This window comes from Coregonus clupeaformis, chromosome 37 (genome assembly GCF_020615455.1).
Source record: "Coregonus clupeaformis isolate EN_2021a chromosome 37, ASM2061545v1, whole genome shotgun sequence".
NCBI lineage: Eukaryota > Metazoa > Chordata > Actinopteri > Salmoniformes > Salmonidae > Coregonus > Coregonus clupeaformis.
In genome coordinates, this window is record NC_059228.1 from 10,143,199 (window position 1) to 10,166,843 (window position 23,645).

At 46.2% G+C, this 23,645-nt stretch overlaps 1 protein-coding gene across 2 annotated transcripts in view; it reads right to left on the reverse strand.

The window, feature by feature from the left end:
* The window catches only part of plekhh2 (pleckstrin homology domain containing, family H (with MyTH4 domain) member 2), a 50,430-nt gene that overhangs the window by 22,681 nt on the left and 4,104 nt on the right, over positions 1–23,645 (reverse strand). For both annotated transcript variants that reach the window (XM_045211534.1, XM_045211533.1), the window contains exons 2-4: positions 19,668–19,817; positions 980–1,042; positions 112–261 (exon numbers count right to left, since the gene is read on the reverse strand). In XM_045211534.1, coding sequence (XP_045067469.1) covers positions 112–261; positions 980–1,042; positions 19,668–19,790 — 336 coding nt within the window. In that variant the 5' untranslated portion in view covers positions 19,791–19,817. The remainder of the gene's footprint in view (positions 1–111; positions 262–979; positions 1,043–19,667; positions 19,818–23,645) is intronic.

Sequence of the window (23,645 nt, forward strand, 5' to 3'; positions counted from 1 at the left end):
CTCTTTACCTACTCCTCCAGCTGTAGTCACAAACACTGTTCTAGGATATGCTTACCCTCCCACAATCCTAAACTTAACCATTAGGGGGAAAGTCTAGGGACAACTGTTTACCTGCTCCTCCAGTTGTGTCTCCAGCAGGGTGATGACATTATCCTTCTCCTGTAGGAGAGACTGTAGGTCCTGACAGCGTTTGAACAACCGCACCTCAGAGTCACCTGACTGACCGTCTGGGGCCTTCACTTTCTCCTCCATCCACTGCACCTAAGAGAGAGACACACACACACACATTGTTATAAAGAGCACACATGCACACACTCATACGCACACATCACACACGTAATAGAATGTGCTCAATAAATATACAGGTAACTTCCCAAATAATGGAAACACTTGAGTAAATGAGGGATACAAAGAATGTTGAAAGCAGGTGCTTCCACACAGGTGTGGTTCATTAGTTAATTAAGCAATTAACATCCCATCATGCTTATGGTCATGTATAAAAATGCTCGGCAGGCCATTATTTTGGCCATTATTTTGGATACCATGGCTATGCCACCATAGGATGAAAATGCCCCCATCCACAGGGCATGAGTGGTCACTGAATGGTTTGAAGAGCATGCAAACGTGTAAACCATATGCCATGTGTCAGTCACCAGATGTCAACCCAATTGAACACTTATGGGAGATTCTGGAGCGGCGCATGAGACAGCGTTTTCCACCACCATCAACAACACACCAAATGATGGAATTTCTCGTGGAGGAATGGTGTCACATCCCTCCAATAGAGTTCCAAACACTTGTAGAATCTATACCAAGGCGCATTGAAGCTGTTCTGGCTCGTGGTGGCCCAACACCCTATTAAGACACTTTATGTTGGTGTTTCCTTTATTTTGGCAGTTACCTGTACATGTAACACACACAAATACACACACACACGAGCATGCTGACACACACGTACGCACACACACATCTCATTTACCTGCTGGTGAGCTTTGAAGGCACATTTCTCTGCCTCTATCACCTGCGTCTCCAGCTGCTGAATCTGTAAGAGGGAGAATGAAGGAAACATGTTTATGTTTCATGTTTACATACACAGTCACTGAATACATCCTCAGTCCCACTCCCATGACTTGCACTGAATGATGTGAATGAGACCTTTCATTTCCCTCTTGGAAAATGGTCTAACCCATTAAAACAATGTTTATACAGTCTGAGAGGAGAAATATCAACCTCCACACAAACCCAAATGCAGCAAATATAGAATGGGAGGTGGTGCATACTAGACTAGTGAGAGTGCCATTACTGATAACGCTGACTGATTTATGTTCTTAAATGGAAAAGGGAACAGTTACATTCCCCAAATGCTCTTGCATTGAGCATCCATTGTCAAATACATTTAAAAATCTAATGGAAACAACTTATTTCTTTATTGGTCATATTTTGTATGTCATCACTTGTAACTACTAAACCTGTATAGACTAACTCATTCACTTACTCCAGTGAGACTTGACTCCTGTTGTACTGCCCCTCTTGGTTATGGCTACAGTTTGTAACGCGGAAGTCGGGTTGGACGTGAAAGTGTATGGTCGCACAGTGTCAAGTCTCACGGTTACAGCCAGTCCTTTGTGTGCCCCTGACCAGAGAGGACTCTTAGAAAGCTGTCAGGCTCATGTTAAACCACAGAGACACAGAGAGTGCCATTAATACCAGAGAACACCACTGTTTGCACTGCAACGAGACGCCTAACTGATCTAGTGCACTTCGCACGCCACTTTGTCACAATTACAGTGGACGCGCACGCACAGGCACGCACGCACATACATACACACGCATACAAAGGAAAGAATGCACTCACGTGCACACAGACACAGCTTTGTGGGAATGGGGAAGAATACTTTATGAGTAGCATTCCTCTCAAATGCCTCAGCTCAAAGTGGCGGAAGTGGCAGGGAAACCAATGTCTTCTGAGGAGGCACTTGAAAAATCCCAAGCCCTCTGACAAACACGGCCTTTGAATGTGCAGCAACAAGACAACCTCCCTTCCACAAAGTCCCATTACAGCAGCGGCATTCTATCCAACACACACACACAAACACACACACACACACACACACAGTCCAGTATTCTGGGATCATGACATCATTGTGTGGCTATAGTGGAGCCTGTGCGGACCGGAGAGCTGGCTCCAGAGTTGCTGTTGGACTCTCATTGCTCTGGCACTGGTTCTACTCAGCAATGTGTTTCCCTTTAGTTCTAGTGACTGGGAAATGGACCCAGCCCAGCCCAGCCAGACCCAGAGGTTAGCTGATGCTATGCCCTTACACACACACACACACACACACACACACACACACACACACACACACACACACACACTCAGAGTTTCCATTGCAGGAGAATAATACGTTTGGAAGACTATGTGAATCAAAACTGTATGTATGGGTTTTCTGTGTGTGTGTGTGTACATAGGGATCAGGAACCAAGGAAGTTGTTTTATGGGCATTTCAGTAGAAAGGGGAGTCAGTGAAGCCAGTGGTACACAGCAAATCCTGTCTGAACCAGTCAGGTCCACTCTTTCTTCCAACTCTGGCTAAGGGAAAGAAGGCCTGGAGCCTATTCACAGCAGAGAGCAGGGCCAGACTGTACACACACTACCCTAACTGTGGCCAGTGGTGTGCCAGCTGGACCAAAGGGTGTGTTCAGATCAAAAACACACATGAAACCTGCGGAATATGTCATACAGGGCCGGCCCTAGGCATAAGCGACATCATTTTATTTGTCAGTCACTGACAGTCACTCAATTAGCCCATGTCAGCAAAACATTTTTAGATTGATAAATTAGTCTAGCCAGCTATCTGAAAGTAATCATGGCCGAATTACCGACCGGGTACGTGCCTTGGGGCTCTGACCTCCAGGGTACCCACATTGATTTTGTTAGTCACTCTCTCTCAGATATCATATTAACATGGCATAATTCTTGGCAAAATGTCAGGAAGTTTGCTTTAAAACTTCAACAATTTCTCCCCACCCCATAGCAAAATGTGGAAGGAAATTGGATGTAAAACTGCAAAATTCTCTCTGCGCCCCATGGCAAAATATGTAGAATTACAGGAAATATAAAAAATTACTCTAACACTTAAATGTTTTGCTCAGGAGTTGGGGGGTCCCCCCAAACAATCGCGCTTAGGGTCGGCCTTGCACACACATACAAATGTACACACGCACATGCACACAGAGTGGCAGACAGGCAAGCACTCACGAACACTCACACACTTAGCCACATCTTCTTAGAAAGGATTCTCCAGAGCCCAAGGTCGTCCACAAATGACAAACCACAGCTTTCTCTCAATGCACAGATATAGCATCAGGCAGAGAATAGAACTGTAATTACAGACAGGCAATTCTACGGTAGCAGAATGACACTGAGACTTTTTCACTTTAAACGTATGCCAAACAAAAACCATCGATTGCAAAGTTAACCCTTTACACTCGTGGGAATTGGCCTATATGGAGAGGGCTAAATTGAAATGTTGAAATATTTTGGTTATTGAACTACAGTAAGTGAAGTGGATTAACACCCGGTAACAGAATGACATTTACATTTACATTTACATCATTTAGCAGACACTCTTATCCAGAGCGACTTACATTATTTATTAATTTTTTTCATACTGGCCCCCCGTGGCAATCGAACCCACAACCCTGGCGTTGCAAACGAACCCACAACCCTGGCCAGACCGAAGCCACTCCTCAGTAAAAGGCACATGACAGCCTGCTTGGAGTTTGCCAAAAGGCACCTAAAGGACTCTCAGACCATGAGAAACAAGATTCTCTGTTCTGATGAAACCAAGATTGAACTCTTTGGCCTGAATGCCAAGCGTCACGTCTTGAGGAAACCTGGCACCATCCCTACAGTGAAGCATGGTGGTGGCAGCTTCATGCTGTGGGGATATTTTTCAGTGGCAGGGAGACTAGTCAGGATTGAGGGGAAGATGAACGGAGCAAAGTACAGAGAGATCCTTTATGAAAACCTGCTCCAGAGTGCTCAGGACCTCAGACTGGGGCGAAGGTTCACCTTCCAACAGGACAATGACCTTAAGCACACAGCCAATACAACGCAGGAGTGGCTTCGGGACAAGTCTCTGAATGTCCTTGAGTGGCCCAGCCAGAGCCCGGACTTGAACCTGATCGAACATCTCTGGAGAGACCTGAAAATAGCTGTGCAGCAACGCTCCCCATCCAACATGACAGAGATTGAGAGGATCTGCAGAGAAGAATGGGAGAAACTCCCCAAATACAGGTGTGCCAAGCTTGTAGCATCATACCCAAGAAGACTTGAGGCTGTAATCGCTGCCAAATTTGCTTCAACAAAGTACTGAGTAAAGGGTTTGAATACTTACGTAAATGTGATATTTCAGTTTTTTATTAGTAATACATATGCAAAAATGTCTAAAAACCAGTTTTTGCTTTGTCATTATGGGGTATTGTGTGTAGATTGATGAGGAAAAAAACAATTTAATTCATTTTAGAATAAGGCTGTAACTTAAGAAAATTTTTGAAAATACTTAACGAATGCACTGTATAAAGACTTACAATTTCCCCATCTCCCTTTTACTAATAGTGAGCGTGCAACTATCCAACAATTTCCCCCTCTTCCCTACCAGTGAGTCAAGGAAATTCTGACAAAGTTTTAGGATATTTTCAATGAACATAAAGGAAAGTAGTGTTACAGGTTTCAATAGGCCACAAGATATTAACGTTTCAAGAAAGGAGTGTATATATTTGTCCTGGCGAAGCGCTTTTATGCGCTGACTGAATGGAAGCTACTAATTATGAGTTTTGTACTCCGCTGGTCTCTCGGGAAGAAATTACGAGTCCTCACTGTCCGATACCGAGTCAAGACTGAGTAAAAATGTATCTGACACCGAGACAAGACCAAGACACTCAATGTGGTCTCGAGACCAGACTCCTACAACACTGGTAGCAAGTGACCCAACTGTGGTTTGTGACTCCTATGAATTCCCATTGTAGTCAATTCAGTTGCAGTCTGTTAAAGATTTTTGTGTAGGATGGAAAATGGTTGAACAATTTATATATGCCTTAAATTCAACAACAAAAAAATAAACTTCATTTGATTGACACCAAATTTGATGTGATCCTATGACATGTTATTGCTCATGGGGCTTTTTAACATGGAAATGCCCAGGCCATATAGAGAGTACAGCTGGAGAATGGGAGAAAGGATGCACACACATGCACACACTTGTTTAAGGATGCATCACTGTCTATCGTTTCCTGAGCAGCTCTGATGGGACTTTGTTAATGATAGTTACTGGAATTTACACTGTGGTAATCTGTGTTATGGTCCATTACCCTGTCCCTGAAATACACTTCCAGTCAGACAACGTCTACATAACATGAACACACAGTGTTTACACACTTGAAACACAAAAGGCTCAACATTAAGACATGTCAAATCAAATCAAATCAAATGTTATTGGCCACATGTGCCGAATACAACATGTGTAGACATTACAGTGAAATGCTTACTTACAGCCCTTAACCAACAATGCATTTATTTCTTAAATAAAAAAGTAAAATAAAACAACAACAAAAAAGTGTTGAGAAAAAAAGAGCAGAAGTAAAATAAAATAACATTAGGGAGGCTATATATACAGGGGGGTACCGGTGCAGAGTCAATGTGCGGGGGCACCGGCTAGTTGAGGTAGTTGAGGTAATATGTACGTGTGGGTAGAGTTAAAGTGACTATGCATAAATAATTAACTGAGTAGCAGCAGCGTAAAAATATGGGGTGGGGGGGCAGTGCAAATAGTCCGGGTAGCCATAATTAGCTGTGCGGTAGCAGAGAGAACAGTCTATGACTAGGGTGGCTGGAGTCTTTGACAATTTTGAGGGCCTTCCTCTGACACTGCCTGGTATAGAGGTCCTGGATGGCAGGAAGCTTGGCCCCAGTGATGTACTGGGCCGTACGCACTACCCTCTGTAGTGCCTTGCGGTCGGAGGCCGAGCAGTTGCCATACCAGGCGGTGATGCAACCAGTCAGGATGCTCTCGATGGTGCAGCTGTATAATTTTGTGAGGGGAATAGGCTTTGTTGTGCCCTCTTCACGACTGTCTTGGTGTGTTTGGACCATGATAGTTCGTTGGTGACCTGTTTCACTACAGCCCCGTCGATGAGAATGGGGGCGTGCTCAGTCCTCTTTTTTTCCCCTGTAGTCCACAATCCTCTCCTTTGTCTTGGTCACGTTGAGGGAGAGGTTGTTATCCTGGCACCACACGGCCAGGTCTCTGACTTCCTCCCTATAGGCCGTCTCATCGTTGTCTGTGATCAGGCCTACCACTGTTGTGTCGTCGGCAAACTTAATGATGGTGTTGGAATCATGCCTGGCCATGCAGTCATGGGTGAACAGGAAGTACAGGAGGGGACTGAGCATGCACCCCTGAGGGGCCCCCGTGTTGAGGATCAGTGTGGCAGATGTGTTGTTACCTACCCTTACCACCTGGGGGTGGCCCGTCAGGAAGTCCAGGATCCAGTTGCAGAGGGAGGTGTTTAGTCCCAGGATCCTTAGCTTAGTGATGAGCTTTGAGGGCACTATGGTGTTGAATGCTGAGCTGTAGTCAATGAATAGCATTCTCACGTAGGTGTTCCTCTTGTCCAGGTGCGAAAGGGCAGTGTGGAGTACAATAGAGATTGCATCATCTGTGGATCTGTTGGGCGGTATGCAAATTGGAGTGGGTCTAGGGTTTTTGGGATACTGGTGTTGATGTGAGCCATGACCAGCCTTTCAAAGCACTTCATGGCTACAGACGTCAGTGCTACGGGTCGGTAGTCATTTAGGCAGGTTATCTTAGTGACCTCGGGCACGGGGACTATGGTGGTCTGCTTGAAACATGTTGGTATTACAGACTCAGTCAGGGACATGTTGAAAATGTCAGTGGTCAGCACATGCTCGGAGTACACATTTTACATTACATTTTAGTCATTTAGCAGACGCTCTTATCAAGAGCGACTTACAGTTAGTGAGTGCATACATTTTTGTTTTTCATACTGTCCCCCGTGGGAAACGAACCCACAACCCTGGCGTTGCAAGTGCCATGCTCTACCAACTGAGCTACACGTCTGCCAGTCCTGGTAATCCGTCTGGCCCTGCGGCCTTGTGAATGTTGACCTGCTTAAAAGTCTTACTCACATTGGCTACGGAGAGCGTGATCACATAGTCATCTGGAACAGCTGGTGCTCTCATGCATGCTTCAGTGTTGCTTGCCTCGAAGCGAGCATAGAAGTGGTTTAGCTCGTCTGGAAGTCTTGTGTCACTGGGCAGCTCGCGGCTGTGCTTCCCTTTGTAGTCTGTAATAGTTTTCAAGCCCTGCCACATCCGACGAGCATCAGAGCCGGTGTAGTACGATTCAATCTTAGTCCTGTACTGATTCCTTGCCTGTTTGATGGTTCGTCGGAGGGCATAGCAGGATTTCTTATAAGCGTCCGGGTTAGAGTCCCGCTCCTTGAAAGCGGCAGCTGTACCCTTTAGCTCAGTGCGGATGTTGCCTGTAATCCATGGCTTCTGAATGGGGTATGTACGTACGGTCACTGTGGGGACAATGTCATCGATGCACTTATTGATGAAGCCAGTGACTGATGTGGTGTACTCCTCAATACTATCTGAAGAATCCCGGAACATGTTCCAGTCTGTGCTAGAAAAACAGTCCTATAGCTTAGCATCTGTGTCATCTGACCACTTTTTTATTAACCGAGTCACTGGTGCTTCCAGCTTTAGTTTTTGCTTATAAGCAGGAATCAGGAGGATAGAGTTATGGTCAGATTTGCCAAATGGAGGGCAAGGGAGAGCTTTGTATGCGTCTCTGTGTGTGGAGTAAAGGTGGTCTAGAGTTTTTTTTCTCCTCTGGTTGCACATTTAACATGCTGGCAGAAATTAGGTAGAACTGATTTAAGTTTCCCTGCATTAAAGTCCCCGGCCACTAGGAGCGCTGCCTCTGGATGAGCATTTTCCTGTTTACATTTACATTTACATTTACGTCATTTAGCAGACGCTCTTATCCAGAGCGACTTACAAATTGGTGCATTCACCCTATAGCCAGTGGGATAAACACTTTACAATTATTATTTTATTTATTTTTTAGGGGGGGTAGAAGGATTAGTTTATCCTATCCCAGGTATTCCTTAAAGAGGTGGGGTTTCAGATGTCTCCGGAAGGTGGTGAGTGACTCCGCTGTCCTGGCGTCGTGAGGGAGCTTGTTCCACCATTGGGGTGCCAGAGCAGCGAACAGTTTTGACTGGGCTGAGCGGGAACTATGCTTCCGCAGAGGAAGGGGAGCCAGCAGGCCAGAGGTGGATGAACGCAATGCCCTCGTTTGGGTGTAGGGACTGATCAGAGCCTGAAGGTACGGAGGTGCCGTTCCCCTCACAGCTCCATAGGCAAGCACCATGGACTTGTAACAGATGCGAGCTTCAACTGGAAGCCAGTGGAGTGTGCGGAGGAGCGGGGTGACGTGAGAGAACTTGGGAAGGTTGAACACCAGACGGGCTGCGGCATTCTGGATGAGTTGTAGGGGTTTAATGGCACAGGCAGGGAGCCCAGCCAACAGCGAGTTGCAGTAATCCAGACGGGGAGATGACAAGTGCCTGGATTAGGACCTGTGCCGCTTCCTGTGTAAGGCAGGGTCGTACTCTCCGAATGTTGTAGAGCATGAACCTGCAGGATCGGGTCACCGCCTTGATGTTAGCGGAGAACGACAGGGTGTTGTCCAGGGTCACGCCAAGGCTCTTCGCACTCTGGGAGGAGGACACAACGGAGTTGTCAACCGTGATGGCGAGATCATGGAACGGGCAGTCCTTCCCCGGGAGGAAGAGCAGCTCCGTCTTGCCAAGGTTCAGCTTGAGGTGGTGATCCGTCATCCATACTGATATGTCTGCCAGACATGCAGAGATGCGATTCGCCACCTGGTTATCAGAAGGGGGAAAGGAGAAGATTAGTTGTGTGTCGTCAGCGTAGCAATGATAGGAGAGGCCATGTGAGGATATGACAGAGCCAAGTGACTTGGTGTATAGCGAGAATAGGAGAGGGCCAAGAACTGAGCCCTGGGGGACACCAGTGGTGAGAGAACGTGGAGCGGAGACAGCTTCTCGCCACGCCACTTGGTAGGAGCGACCGGTCAGGTAGGACGCAATCCAAGAGTGAGCCGCGCCGGAGATGCCCAGCTCGGAGAGGGTGGAGTGGAGGATCTGATGGTTCACAGTATCAAAGGCAGCAGACAGGTCTAGAAGGACAAGAGCAGAGGAGAGAGAGTTAGCTTTAGCAGTGCGGAGAGCCTCCGTGACACAGAGAAGAGCAGTCTCAGTTGAATGACCAGTCCTGAAACCTGACTGGTTTGGATCAAGAAGGTCATTCTGAGAGAGATAGCAAGAGAGTTGGCTAAAGACGGCACGCTCAATAGTTTTGGAAAGAAAAGAAAGAAGGGATACTGGTCTGTAGTTGTTGACATCAGAGGGATCAAGTGTTGGTTTTTTGAGAAGGGGTGCAACTCTCGCTCTCTTGAAGACGGAAGGGACATAGCCAGCGGTCAAGGATGAGTTGATCAGCGAGGTGAGGTAGGGGAGAAGGTCACCGGAGATGGTCTGGAGAAGAGAGGAGGGGATGGGGTCAAGCGGGCAGGTTGTTGGGCGGCCTGTAGTCACAAGTCGCAAGATAGAGGGGAGAAAGAAGTCAAAGCATAGGGTAGGGCAGTGTGAGCAGGACCAGCAGTGTCATTAGACTTAACAAACGAGGATCGGATGTCGTCAACCTTCTTTTCAAAGTGGTTGACGACGTCATCCACAGAGAGGGAGGAGGGGGAGGAGGATTCAGCAGGGAGGAGAATGTGGCAAAGAGCTTCCTAGGGTTAGAGGCAGATGCTTGGAATTTAGAGTGGTAGAAAGTGGCCTTAGCAGCAGAAACAGATGAAGAAAATGTAGAGAGGAGGGAGTGAAAAGATGCCAGGTCCACAGGGGAGTCTAGTTTTCTTCCATTTCCGCTCAGCTGCCCGGAGCTCTGTTCTGTGAGCTCGCAATGAGTCATCAAGCCACGGAGCTGGAGGGGAGGACCGAGCCGGCCGGGAGGATAGGGGACACAGAGAGTCAAAGGATGCAGAAAGGGAGGAGAGGAGGGTTGAGGAGGCAGAATCAGGAGATTGGAGGGAGAAGGATTGAGCAGAGGGAAGAGATGATAGGATGGAAGAGGAGAGAGTAGTGGGAGAGAGAGAGCGAAGGTTGCGGCGGCGCATTACCATCTGTGTAGGGGCAGAGTGAGTAGTGTTGTAGGAGAGCGAGAGAGAAAAGGATACAAAGTAGTGGTCGGAGACATGGAGGGGAGTTGCAGTGAGATTAGTAGAAGAGCAGCATCTAGTAAAGATGAGGTCAAGCGTATTGCCTGCCTTGTGAGTAGGGGGGGACGGTGAGAGGGTGAGGAGAGGAGTGGAAAGAAGGAGGCAGAGAGAAATGAGTCAAATGTAGACGTAGGGAGGTTGAAATCCCCCAAAACTGTGAGGGGTGAGCCATCCTCAGGAAAGGAACTCATCAAGGCGTCAAGCTCATTGATGAACTCTCCAAGGGAACCTGGAGGGCGATAGATGACAAGGATATTAAGCTTAAATGGGCTAGTGACTGTGACAGCATGGAATTCAAATGAGGAGATAGACAGATGGGTTAGGGGAAAAATTGAGAATGTCCACTTGGGAGAGATGAGGATTCCTGTGCCACCACCCCTCTGACCAGATGCTCTCGGGGTATGCGAGAACACATGGTCAGACGAGGAGAGAGCAGTAGGAGTAGCAGTGTTTTCAGTGGTAATCCATGTTTCCGTCAGCGCCAGGAAGTCGAGGGACTGGAGGGTAGCATAGGCTGGGATGAAGTCAGCCTTGTTGGCAGCAGAACGGCAGTTCACTTATGGCCTTATACAGCTCATTCAGTGCAATCTTAATGCCAGCATTGGTTTGTGGTGGTAAATAGACAGCCATGAAAAATATAGATGAAAACTCTCTTGGTAAATAGTGTGGTCTACAGCTTATCATAAGATACTCTACCTCAGGCGAGCAAAACCTCAAGACTTCCTTAGTATTTGATTTTGGCAACCAGCTGTTGTTTACAAATATACACAGACCGCCACCCCTTGTCTTACCGGAGTCAGCCGTTCTATTCTGCCAATGTAGCGTATAGCCTGCTAGCTGCATGTTGTCCATGTCGTCGTTCAGCCACAACTCGGTGAAACATAATATATTACAGTTTTTAATGTCCCGTTGGTAGGATAACCGTAATCTTAGGTCATCTAATTTATTCTCAAATGATTGAACATTGGCTAATAGGATTGATGGAAGAGGCAGTTTACTCGCTCGCCGTCGGATCCTTACAAGGCACCCCGACCTACGTCCACGATATCTCTGTCTCTTTCTCATGCGAATGACGGGGATTTGGGCCTTGTCGGGTGTCTGTAGGATATCCTTCGCGTCCGACTTGTTGAAGAAAAAATATTTGTCCAATACGAGGTGAGTAATCGCTGTCCTGATATCCAGAAGCTCTTTTTGGTTATAAGAGAAACATTATGTACAGAATAAATTACAAATAACGCGGAAAAACACACAATAGTACAATTGGTTAGAGGGCTGTAAAACGGCAGCCATCTTCTCCGGCGCCATTGGAATGCACAACTGATGTGCCGTTCTGCCCCCATAACTATAACATCTCTCCATCACTCCACCCTTCAACCTCCTCACTGGATCCAAACTCCAGTTTGCCTACCATTCCTGGAATTCCAGGCCTGCCTCGTTGTGGCCAGCCAAACAACCACACACACCCCCCCCACACACACCCTCCCCACTCACACACACAACCCTCCATCCACAGCCTAGCCAGCTCACAAAGCCTCCTTCTGTAGACACCAGGCCTACATCTGTACTCTGTAGTAGCTCAACATCTTAGCAGCTGAACACTACAGTAAAGCAATGGTTCTAACTGATTTCCGTGCAGTGGCTCCATCAGATATAGAGTACTTCCACACAGCAGACACTTGACTACTGGTGAGAGGGAGAATTGTGCTGAGGGGCTACAACTGTGGTCCTCACAGATCTCAGTGATTAGAGCAGACACAGAGGCCCTTTGAGTCGCCTACACACATGCACGAACACATACATCATATGCCCGCACAAACACACACCTACATCTACACACACACACTCAAGCACACACAAATACACACATGATCACACATACTGTACGCACACACACTCACACACACACACACACACTTACACTCACACACAGTATATGCCTGCACACGCACACACACGTACGCATGCACGCACGTACACACACACACACACGTCTGTCATGAGGAGGAAACCGATGGAGAATCGAGCAAATATCTCAAGGTTAGAGACGTAGGCGGAATTCCATCTTGAGATTTGTGGCAGCTGGGACAGCTCTGAAATTGGAAGCATATGTCTGTGTGAACACTGCAGTGGGTGTGGAGAGGCAGCACAGTCTTACTAAAGAGATACAACTGGCTTTTCTCTCTGAGTGTTTGTGTTGGTGTGTGTGCACATTTGTTTGTGCGTTTATTTGTGTGTGCGCCTACAATAACAGACTACTCTATAGCCACTGAGTTTGTGGATGCTATTGCCATCCTACTGTAAGTACAACAGTGTGGCCATCAGTAAGGTAAACTATGGTGGTCCAGTCTACTTACTTCACATCCTTGTGTGTGATTGACATGCCCTGTCAGAGAGATGATTGGTCCACGTGACATTTAACCCCAACTCCTCCACAGGAGGCCACTACCCACACAAATGTGGAATTAATCTGGGAGTGAAAGGCAGGAAGTGGGGGGAACGCTAAAACCAGAGCACATTTCTCCACCCCAAATGTGGTTTCTGTCTTTTAACATGTGTGTTTGTGTGTGTGTGTGTGTGTGTGTGAGGATCTGGACCATAGAAGTAGGGCACTGTGACTGTCTGGTCCCAAATACTTCATCCTCCCTTTCTGTGTCGACTCTACTGCTCAGGGTTCTACTGTAGTGGTGAGTGGACTTCCTCATGCAGTAAGAAGGCGACATCAGAGAGCAGTAGTAGTATCAACAGGGCCTAGCCTATGAGAGAGAGTGAGAGTGAGATAGAGTATAGGAGAAAGAGAGTGAGCGTTTAAGAGGAAAATAGAGAGTCTGGTACAGAGAGAGAGGGAGAGAGAGAGGTGAGAGAGAGAGAGACTGAAGGGGGTAGGGAGAGAGGGAGCAATGCAGCATCCTGGGAAAATAAAACACACATGGTCTCTTTGTCTCTAGTATGAGCTGTGTGGACCACTGTTCCAGCTGGCTAGTTCAGGGGCCAAAACCAACGCCCCACCTAGCAAAAGGAGAGCATTAAAGAGAGTGAGAGAAGAACGTGTGAGAGGGTGAAAGGAGAGAGAGAGAGAGAGAGAGAGAGAGAGAGAGAGAGAGAGAGAGAGAGAGAGAGAGAGAGAGAGAGAGAGAGAGAGAGAGAGAGAGAGACACTAGTTGTGACCCACATCCCTCCATCGTTCCAAACATGGAGAAGTGTAGACTGGCTCTCTCTCTGCCTCGGTCACTTCCTGTGCAACACGCTCTCTGTTTACAAACCCAGGAATTTCCTCCCCTGGGCCGCCAAATGATTACAAGAGTGTTTATTTCTACTCCGTCTCTCCCTCCTCCTCTCCCTCTTTCTTTACCTTCACTCTCTCTACTACTTGACCAATGTTCCATGTTTTCCTACTATTTTGTACCTTCTCTCTATTCCCTTAGTGAGTTAGAGCTTTCTGGTATTGGTGATGACATCAGTATGGTTGGTGGTCTGTCTTTGTCTTTATGTTTCATCTCGTTTCACCTTGCCAACACACCATTCCAGATCTCAAGTCCTCTATTAATGAGAAAAAACCTCCACTCTGCTCACGTCTCGCTAACACAACTGTAGAGCACTTCACCACTAAAAGAAACACACATTCAACCTCGGCCACATTAATACTGCACCCACCCACTGCCCACTCAGCAAACTAGCTCGCACCCCCCCCCCACACAAACCGGTGGCAGTTAGCCTAGCGGTTAGAGCCAGTAACCGAAAGGTTGCGGTTTCAAATCTCCGACCTGACAAGGTGAAAAATCTGTCGATGTGCCCTTGAGCAAGGCACTTAACCCTAATTGTTCCAGTAAGTCGCTCTGGATAAGAGTGTCTGTTAAATATACAAAATTAAAAAATGTAAACCCCCACACACACACCATTTAGGTGCCTGCAATTCACCAAACAGATGAGACAGTGGGAGATTAGTGAGATTCTTTGAGGCATACGTGCACCCCCACACACTGATGCATGGTTTAAAACAACAGGCGCTGACACACTGCGAGCCCAGTACAGAGGAACAAAAACACACTGGGATGACTGCATTGGGATTTTCACTTGATGAGCTCATCTCGTGTTAGTAGGAAATCCAGTAGGACTGAGGTCAAAGGTCACAGGAGAAAAAACAGGCTGACTCCACTCAGGGCCGGACCATAGAGGGAGGGAAGGAGGATAATAAGGTTAGACACTACTAGTGAGAGTGACCCCTCACCCCTGACTCGGGTTGATTTAATATTTTCCCGGTATTTTACAAATGTTCCATCCCGAATCCCGAGAATAAATAACTTTTTTCCTCCCGGGTAATCAGTGTCATTCTAAAGTATATAAATATGTCTGGATTTGATTAGAGCTTTTATCGGCTTGAAAATTCAAGCCTGATTCTACCTGAGCCTGATGAGCCATACATTAAAGACATTTTATGAGCCCAAAAAAGACAAAATGATTGTGCCATTACCCAGTAGGCCTAAATGTAAATATTCAGACCCCTTGACTTTTTCCACATTTTGTTACGTTACAGCCTTATTCTAAAATGGATTTAAAAAATAATAATCCTCATCAATCTATACACAATACCCCATAATTACAAAGCGAAAACAGGTTGTTAGAAATGGAGCTACCATTGGAAGGCACGAGGAGTTGCTTCATGGTCTTATGGAAGGTTTCCAGACCTTGACAGAATGCCATGACAGCGCGTTGAATACATAGCTGGAGCAATTCCGCGGGTTGTCTGTTAGGCAGCCTACCACGACGGTAACCTCCCAGCCCCTCAGTAACCCGGCTGTCAGCAGCGCGTCTCTCCCGGCCACCCGGCTTCCCGAGAACCCCGCTTACCTCCCCTGGAACACTTCGCTGGAGAGTCGGGAACCTGTCGGGCGTTTCTCAGTGTTCCCTCATCTTCGAGCTGCAGCCTTCCTCCTTCCCCTCGGACCACTCTAAGATTGCGTACCTCATCACACTGATGTCCGGGAGGGCTCTTGCCTGGGCTACGGCAGTGTGGGAACAACAGTCTGTCGTGTGATCCAGTCTGGAGGAGTTCGTGGCTGAGGTAAAGAAGGTTTTCGATTCTCCGTTGTCCGGGAAAGAGGCTGCCCGGAAGTTACTCCAGCAAGACTCCCGCAGTGTGGCAGACTATGCGGTGGATTTCTGCACGTTGGCTGCCGAGAGTGCCTGGAACACGGAATCCCTGTTTGACACGTTCCTGCACGGATTATCAGAGGAAGTTAAGGATGAGCTCGCAGCCCGGGAACTGCCGACGGATCTCGACTTGCTCATCGCCTTGACCATCCGGATCGATGGGCGACTACGGGAACGTAGGAAGGAGAGGAGGTCCGATTCCGGTTCCACAAGCCCACCCGAGGATTCTACCTCGCCTCCGAGGCATCCCGGAAGTCCCCGACATCTAAGTTTCCGAGAGAATCCGAGGCTACCCGAGTTCCCCCAGAGAGTCTCCGAAGTCTGCCGATTCACCTCTTCCCGAGCCAATGCAACTAGGCAGAGCTAGGTTGTCTCCAGCCGAACATTTACACAGGCTTAACACGAAGAGTTGTCTGTATTGCGGGACTACTGGTCATTTCGTGTCTACCTGTCCACTAAAAGAACTGGCTCACCGGTAGGGGCGAGTACTCTGGTGGGCCATACAGAGAACTTTCCTTCTCCCCTTACTCGCACCCCTCTCCATGCCATCCGCTGTGGGGGAACCAGTCGAAATCTCTCCGGGTACTCATCGACTCTGGGGCCGATGAGAGTTTTATGGACATTACCCTGGCATCAGAGCTGGGCATCCCCACTCAGCCCCTCTCCATTCCCATGGACGTTAGAGCACTGGACGGGTGCTCTATAGGCAGGGTCACCCACAATACCACTCCCATCAACCTGCGAGTGTCAGGGAACCACAGCAAGGCTATCCAGTTCATGCTTATTAAGTCACGTCAGGTTCCCGTGGTATTGGGATCCAGCAACACAATCCCCTCATCGACTGGACTGCTGGTGCCATCATGGGCTGGAGCCCGTTCTGCCACGCCCATTGCCTACAGTCAGCGCAGCTTGCCCTGGGACATCTTCCGGTGGGCTCGGAAGTAGCCTCGGACCTCTCCGCCGTTCCTGCAGAGTACCAGGACCTCCGGGAGGTTTTCAGTAAGGCCCGGGCCACTTCGCTTCCTCCGCATCGACCCTATGACTGCGGGATCAACCTTCTCCTGGGCACCACACCACCCCGGGGACGACTGTATTCTCTGTCGGGTCCGGAGACCAAGACTATGGACACCTACATTGAGGACTCCCTGGCTGCAGGGTGTATCCGTCCTTCTGCCTCCCCCGCCGGCTTTTCATGTGTCTAGGATTGAACGTATGTCTCACAGCCCTTTTGTCTCCTGTTTCCAGGCCCACTCCCCTCCCCCGTCTCATCGACGGCCAACCGGCGTACACGGTGAGGCGCCTCCTGAAGGTTCGGCTGCGGGGCAGGGGATTCCAGTACCTGGTTGACTGGGAGGGTTATGGCCCGGAGGAGAGGTGCTGGGTCCCCGCTAAGGACATCCTGGACACAGGCCTCTTTTCGTCAAGCCCGCCAGCGTGTTTTTCGTACTCCTGTTTTCTTGAGCACTGTTTTCTAGTTTTCCCGGTTTTTATCTTTCTGCCTGCCCTGACCCTGTCTCGCTGTAGCGCTGTCTTAGGCATCTCACAGTACGGACATTGCAATGAGCAGGGACCCTGGGCAACTTTCTTTTTGTGTTTTTCAGAGTCAGTAGAAATGCCTCTTTAGTGTCCTAAGTTTTCATAACTGTGACCTTAATTGCCTACCATCTGTAAGCTGTTAGTGTCTTAACGACCGTTCCACAGGTGCATGTTCATTAATTGTTTATGGTTCATTGAACAAGCATGGGAAACAGTGTTTAAACCCTTTACAATTAAGATCTGTGAAGTTATTTGGATTTTTACAAATTATCTGTGGAAAGACAGGGTCCTGAAAAAGGGACATTTCTATTTTTGCTGAGTTTATATTCGAGTCATAGGCTACATTACATTTTATATAAAATGTACAATTAAAAAACAAGGTGATCCCGAAAGCCAGATGGAGATGTGTAAATTAGACACGCATTCGGTCCTTATATTACTGTAGCATAGGCTATGCTGCAGCAAATGTAGGCCTACCTGTCACAAGACAAACAGTTACCATGATGAGATGATACATGCATTGTGTACTGCGCTCCTACTGAGTTGCGCTGTCTGTCCCCACCCTGAGTGTTGATGATTGATCATGCAGATAGCAGGCCATAGAGAAGCCAGATTTAGACATCTCATATAATTTAACAGTTCCATTTCATGTTATGCTGTTCATATAAATAATTTATTATAATTTACCGGTTTCTCACAGTTATTTATCCCGGGAAAAGGGAGTGGGTTTGGGCGGGAAATCTTGGTATATCTCGGTAACCCGTTTCCCGGTATTCAACCCTACCCCTGACCCCTGGCCTAGGCTTATAGTGGTGAGGGAGGAACTCTGATAGATGAGTTTAGAAGGGGAGTTACACTGTTATGGGGCCTATATTACGTTTATATTACATGGTTAATCATGAAATATGGGAAAGATATCCTTCTCTCAAATAGCTAAATTCTTCAAAATGCACCCAATCAACTTCAATATACCACAGGCCTATACAAAATCACAAGCGTTTTCCCAAAGATTGTTTGGCTCAACAACTGAGCGGTAACTGTAATTCAATAAAGTCAGTTCTATCCCAGAATGCAATGCGTGACGGAGCCCTGTGGTCAGGCTGCTGTTTACATTAACCCCTAATCAGGCCTCCCTGGAGACCTTAGGCCTCAGAACTAGGCCAGCAAACTACAGGGGCCAGCCAGGCCCACCCCACTATGCAGACCAGACCAGGGCAGTCTCTCTCTCTTTCGCTCTCTCCCTGTTTCACTCTCTCCCTGTTTTACTCTCTCTCTGTTTTACTCTCTCTCTGTTTTACTCTCTCTCTGGGTCGTTACACCTCAAAAAGCACAAGAAAGAGGATTGACACCCACCATCTCAGATTATTCTGAATCGTTTCTGTTCTTAGCATTCCTGCAACATTATTATTTTCATCCTATGTAATGTAATCACTGAGATTACATTACATAGGATGAACAAACAATATTGTGAGCCGCAGCTCCATACTACCTGTCAGACACAGAGAACTGATACTGTATACTCGTTGTTGGTTTGGGATTGGCGTGGGGTGTGGGGGGTTCATGGGTGGCTTTTTACCATTTCATTGATATCCTCATGCCTTACTCATAGTAAGAAAAATGTTTGGTCCAAATCAGATGTTAGGTACTATATTTATTGAATATTATATGAATCCTATAATCTCATCTGTTTCTAACGACAGAAATTATTTCAGAACAATCTGAGATGGTGGGTGTCATGGCTTCCTGAAATGGCTCATCACACACACACACACATGCACACACACACACAAACACAGCTTTCAAACAGCACTGCTGCCTGACACATAACCAAGTCTTCATCATCCTACCTCATTCTTGCTCTCTCTCCCTCTACCGTTCTCACAGTTCTACATTACTGTAAACACACAAGCACACATAAACCATACCCCACCACTCCATAACCTAGATAGTAAAACACTATCCCACACCATACATGGACTGGTGTTTAAGAAGATCCTGCTGTTCAACACAAAGATAGAGATGGAGTGTGTGTGATGTATGAGAAAGAGAGAGAGACTAGGAAAGAACAGCTCTTCCAATTGACCTTTCCCCACAGCAGATACTCAACAGACGCTTCAAAGCCTGACTGACATTAATACAGATGGCAGTTAATTTAGGATCATGCTCCAAACAGAGATCCTGGGGCAAGAGGATGTGCCTATCCAACGTGGGAGGAAACCGTGGATAAAACCACTTCCTTGTTCTGTAACAGTAACAGTTAATACCAGCTCCAAATGAGGGAATGTGGTTAAGATGGAATTTTTTGCTCATTCAGCCTGAGCTGTGAAATGGCCAGTTAAGAGTGCTCATGAGAAAGGATGAAGGACTGGCTGCTTGGAATGGTAATGGATGATAGTCCTGTGACTGTTTTGGGGGGTTTGAGAGTGTTACGGCCATGTTCTTTAGGTGATGCGTTACTGCTGATGCGTTTGCTTCAGTTTGCATCCTATAGGAGAGCCTGGGATGTAAGGCTACTTGGGATCATTCAACAACGTACAGGTTCAATTTGTTAGAATTTGATACAACCTGTTACTTAAGACCAACCTTGTCTGCCGTTAGCTCTCTGATCTTGATGATCTGCACCCGGAACTTCATGAGGAGGGCTTCCAGGACGAAACACTTCTCCTTCCAGTCCTCCTGTCCCAGGGCCTCCTCTGCCTCGGCCATGGCCCCTGTCCCTGTCCCCTCCAGCCCCTGTGGAACACAGAGAAAGATACATTAATGACAATGGTGCAGTCATCTCTATTTAGTATTGTTACTTGGGATTCTGATAAGAATGGCAGAATCGTCCTTCTGTTAAAACCCTTACCCCTATGTCGTGGACTGCAAAAGAGAGGGTGGATGAGATGCATACAGTTGAGACAGATAGACACAGAGTAGCCGACACTGACACTGAGTAACTGTTCTTTTGAAACTGTAACTGTATTTCCCATCTGGCACCCCTCAAATGTTCCAAGGCTGGGCTTGACTAGGCTGGACTGGACATAACTGGTAGCCAAACAGAGCAATGTGAGAGAAATGTGTATGGACAATTCCACGGTAACGGAATTACGTATTGACTCAGTTTTTTCTAACTTTAAAATGTATGCCAAACAAGGACTACTTTTAACAATTTCCACAGAAAAATGTACAAAACCTAATTTAGTGGAAGAACTGTGCAGATTGTTGTGGAAAACTCGATCCAAAGATTAAGGCAGAGACTATTTAATTGTATAATAGAAACATCTTTAATCAAGCAGCTGCGAGGGATATCTACAGTATCTCTGGTTTCACAGGGAAGAACTCCAAGAGTAAATGGTTACATGTCCCTTATATAGTGGGAGGTGATAATACATTAATATTGTTATTTTATACAAGTAACAGTTCCGAAACAAAATGGCCTTGTGTTAGTGTGCAGACATACCAGGAGTCTATGAAAGGCATAAGATCACAGTCCAACACAGAACATATCCCTTGAGAAGTGACAACAGCTCACCCCAAATTCTGCCACTACAAGATGCAAACTTTGTAATGGAATTACGGTAAAATCTCGCTCAGGTTTTTATGCGACCATGTTTTCCGAAAACTGTTAAATATCTATCTCTATATTAAGATTCACAGATGTCTGCAGAAAGAATGGTGTGTCAGCTATTCAGCTATGACATGGCACCTTCAGTTTGAAAAAATCTAATCTGGTTATTGAACTACAGTAAGTGAAGTGAATTTACACCTGGTAATGGAATTACAGTAACAGAATTACATCATTACATCACTACACAGAAATGCATAATTATGGAAATGAATTTGGTACCAATTTGGTAACGGAATTACGAGTTTTAATCACTTAATAATTCATAAACAAAATTGATCAGTAAAATCACTATAACTAATTGGTAGGTCTACCATTATGTGTTACTTCTGTGAACTTTCATTATCCTCCCTCATGAGGAGGTTTTAGTAAAACTAAATGCATGCTCTTCAATCGAACGCTGCTTGCACCCGCCCGCCCGACTAGAATCACTACTCTCGGCGGGTCTGACTTAGAATATGTGGACAACTACAAATACCTATGTGTCTGGTAAGACCGTAAACTCTCCTTCCAGACTCACATTAAGCATCTCCAATCCAAAGTTAAATCTAGCAACAAAGCCTCCTTCACTCATGGTGCTAAACATGCTCTCGTAAAACTGACTATCCTACCGATCCTTGACTTCGGCGATGTCATTTACAAAATAGCTTCCAACACTCTACTCAGCAAATTGGATGTAGTCCATCACAGTGCCATCCTTTTTGTCACCAAAGCCCCATATACTACCCACCATTGTGACCTGTACGCTCTCGTTGGCTGGCCCTCACTACATATTCGTCGCCAAACCCACTGGCTCCAGGTCATCTATAAATCACTTCTAGGCAAATCCCTGCCTTATCTTAGATCATTGGTCACCATAGCAACACCCACCCGTAGTATGCGCTCCAGCAGGTATATCTCACTGGTCATCCCCAAAGCCAACACCTCCTGTGGCCGCCATTTCTTCAAGTTCTCTGCTGCAAATGACTGGAACGAACTGCAAAAATCTGTGAAGCTGGAGACACTTATCTCCCTCACTAACTTTAAGCATCAGTTGTCAGAGCAGCTTACCGATCACTGCACCTGTACACAGCCCATCTGTAATTAGCCCACCCAACTACCTCATCCCCATATTGTTATTTACATTGTTATTTATTTTGCTCATTTGCACCACAGTATCTCTATTTGCACATCATCTTCTGCACATCTATCACTCCAGTGTTAATCCTAAATTGTAATTATTTTGCACTATGGCCTATTTATTGCCTTACCTCCATAACTTACTACATTTGCACACACTGTATATAGATTTTCTATTGTGTTATTGACTGTACGTTTTGTTTATCCCATATGTAACTCTGTGTTGTTGTTGTTTTTATCGCACTGCTTTGCTTTATCTTGGCCAGGTTGCAGTTGTAAATGAGAACTTGTTCTCAACTGGCTTACCTGGTTAAATAAATAAAAAATAAAAAGAGGGAGAGAAACAAAAAAATATCTTAAAGATATGTGGGTTTTTGGTAACGGAATTACAAGGCACAAGGCAATCTTTCTTAAACTTACAGAAGGTAAACAATTTCTCCAAAAATACATATAAATGTTGATATTAGTTGGCAGGGGTCTTTAAGTCAACATTTATTGTGTTTTGATGTATTTCTTATTCCTTTTAAGACTTTTTCTGGTAGATGTTTACAGTATTTATCCAGAAATCAAATTTTAAGATGGAAAATGGTTGAAAAATGTATCTATGCCTTCATTTTCCAAAAACAGACTCTTAGCTTTCATTTGACACCCAATATGATATGCTCCTATGAACTTCACATGTTGGTGCACATGGGTCCTTTTCGATGGAAATACCCATATCATGAAAAACACGTTAGTGGGATAAACACGAGAGAGGGAAAGAGAGAGGGATTGAGAGAGAGAGCGAGCAAGAGAGGGAGGCAGAGAGAGAGAAAGAAAGAAAGAACGAAAGAAAGAAAAAAGAGAGGGAGAGTAAGAGAGACATGGGGAGATCTGGGAGTGGGACAGACAGAGAGAGGGAGAAAGACTAAGTAACATTCATACTATAATAACCTCTGATTATAGCCTTGGGCTCCAAACAAAGGGAGCACAAACATGTGTGGAAGGCAATTAACTTGTTTCCACTGGCTGTTTTTGTTGGGTGTATGTTGTGGTAAACAATGACTAAGACCCGGACTTTGGGTCTGTATCAGTCTGAAAGAAAACAACGTAATGTGCCAGAGAAAGAAAAATAACATACCATTTCTGTTATTCTGTATCAAAGAAGAACAATTCGTGTGTAAACCAACATCTAAAAACTAATTATCCTAAAAGCCGTTACAGGAAAAACCCAAATCCTCTCATCGGCCTACACCTATTTAAACAATCCATAATAATCCTTGGCCTCTACCTGGCTCTCGCTTGGTAATACTTTCTGATGAGCCCATTTCCCCAAAGAGCTATGACGTTTCCCGTAGCTGCTTCCCATATCTAGCATCACATCACAGATCTGTCTTCCATGTGTCTTCCTCCTCTCTGTCGCTCTTACTGCGTCTCACTGATTCTGCCTCTCCTTCACTCCTCTCTCTGTTTCACTCCCTCGTTCATTCCACTGTGTATGTGTGAGTGCATGTGTGTGTGATGAGGTGATGTGGGGAGCGGAGGACATCAAAGGACAGTTGACACTTGGCCCCAGGGAAAGGGAGGAGAGCTGTCTCTCTATCTCCACTCGCTTCCTGTGAGGAAAGCCAGAGCAGCTCAGAGAAATACAAATGATAATGTAGTACACTATTAGTGACATCAATGCACATACAGTGAGGGAAAAAAGTATTTGATCCCCTGCTGATTATGTACGTTTGCCCACTGACAAAGAAATGATCAGTCTATCATTTTAATGGTAGGTTTATTTGAACAGTGAGAGACAGAATAACAACAAATAAATCCAGAAAAACGAATGTCAAAAATGTTATAAATTG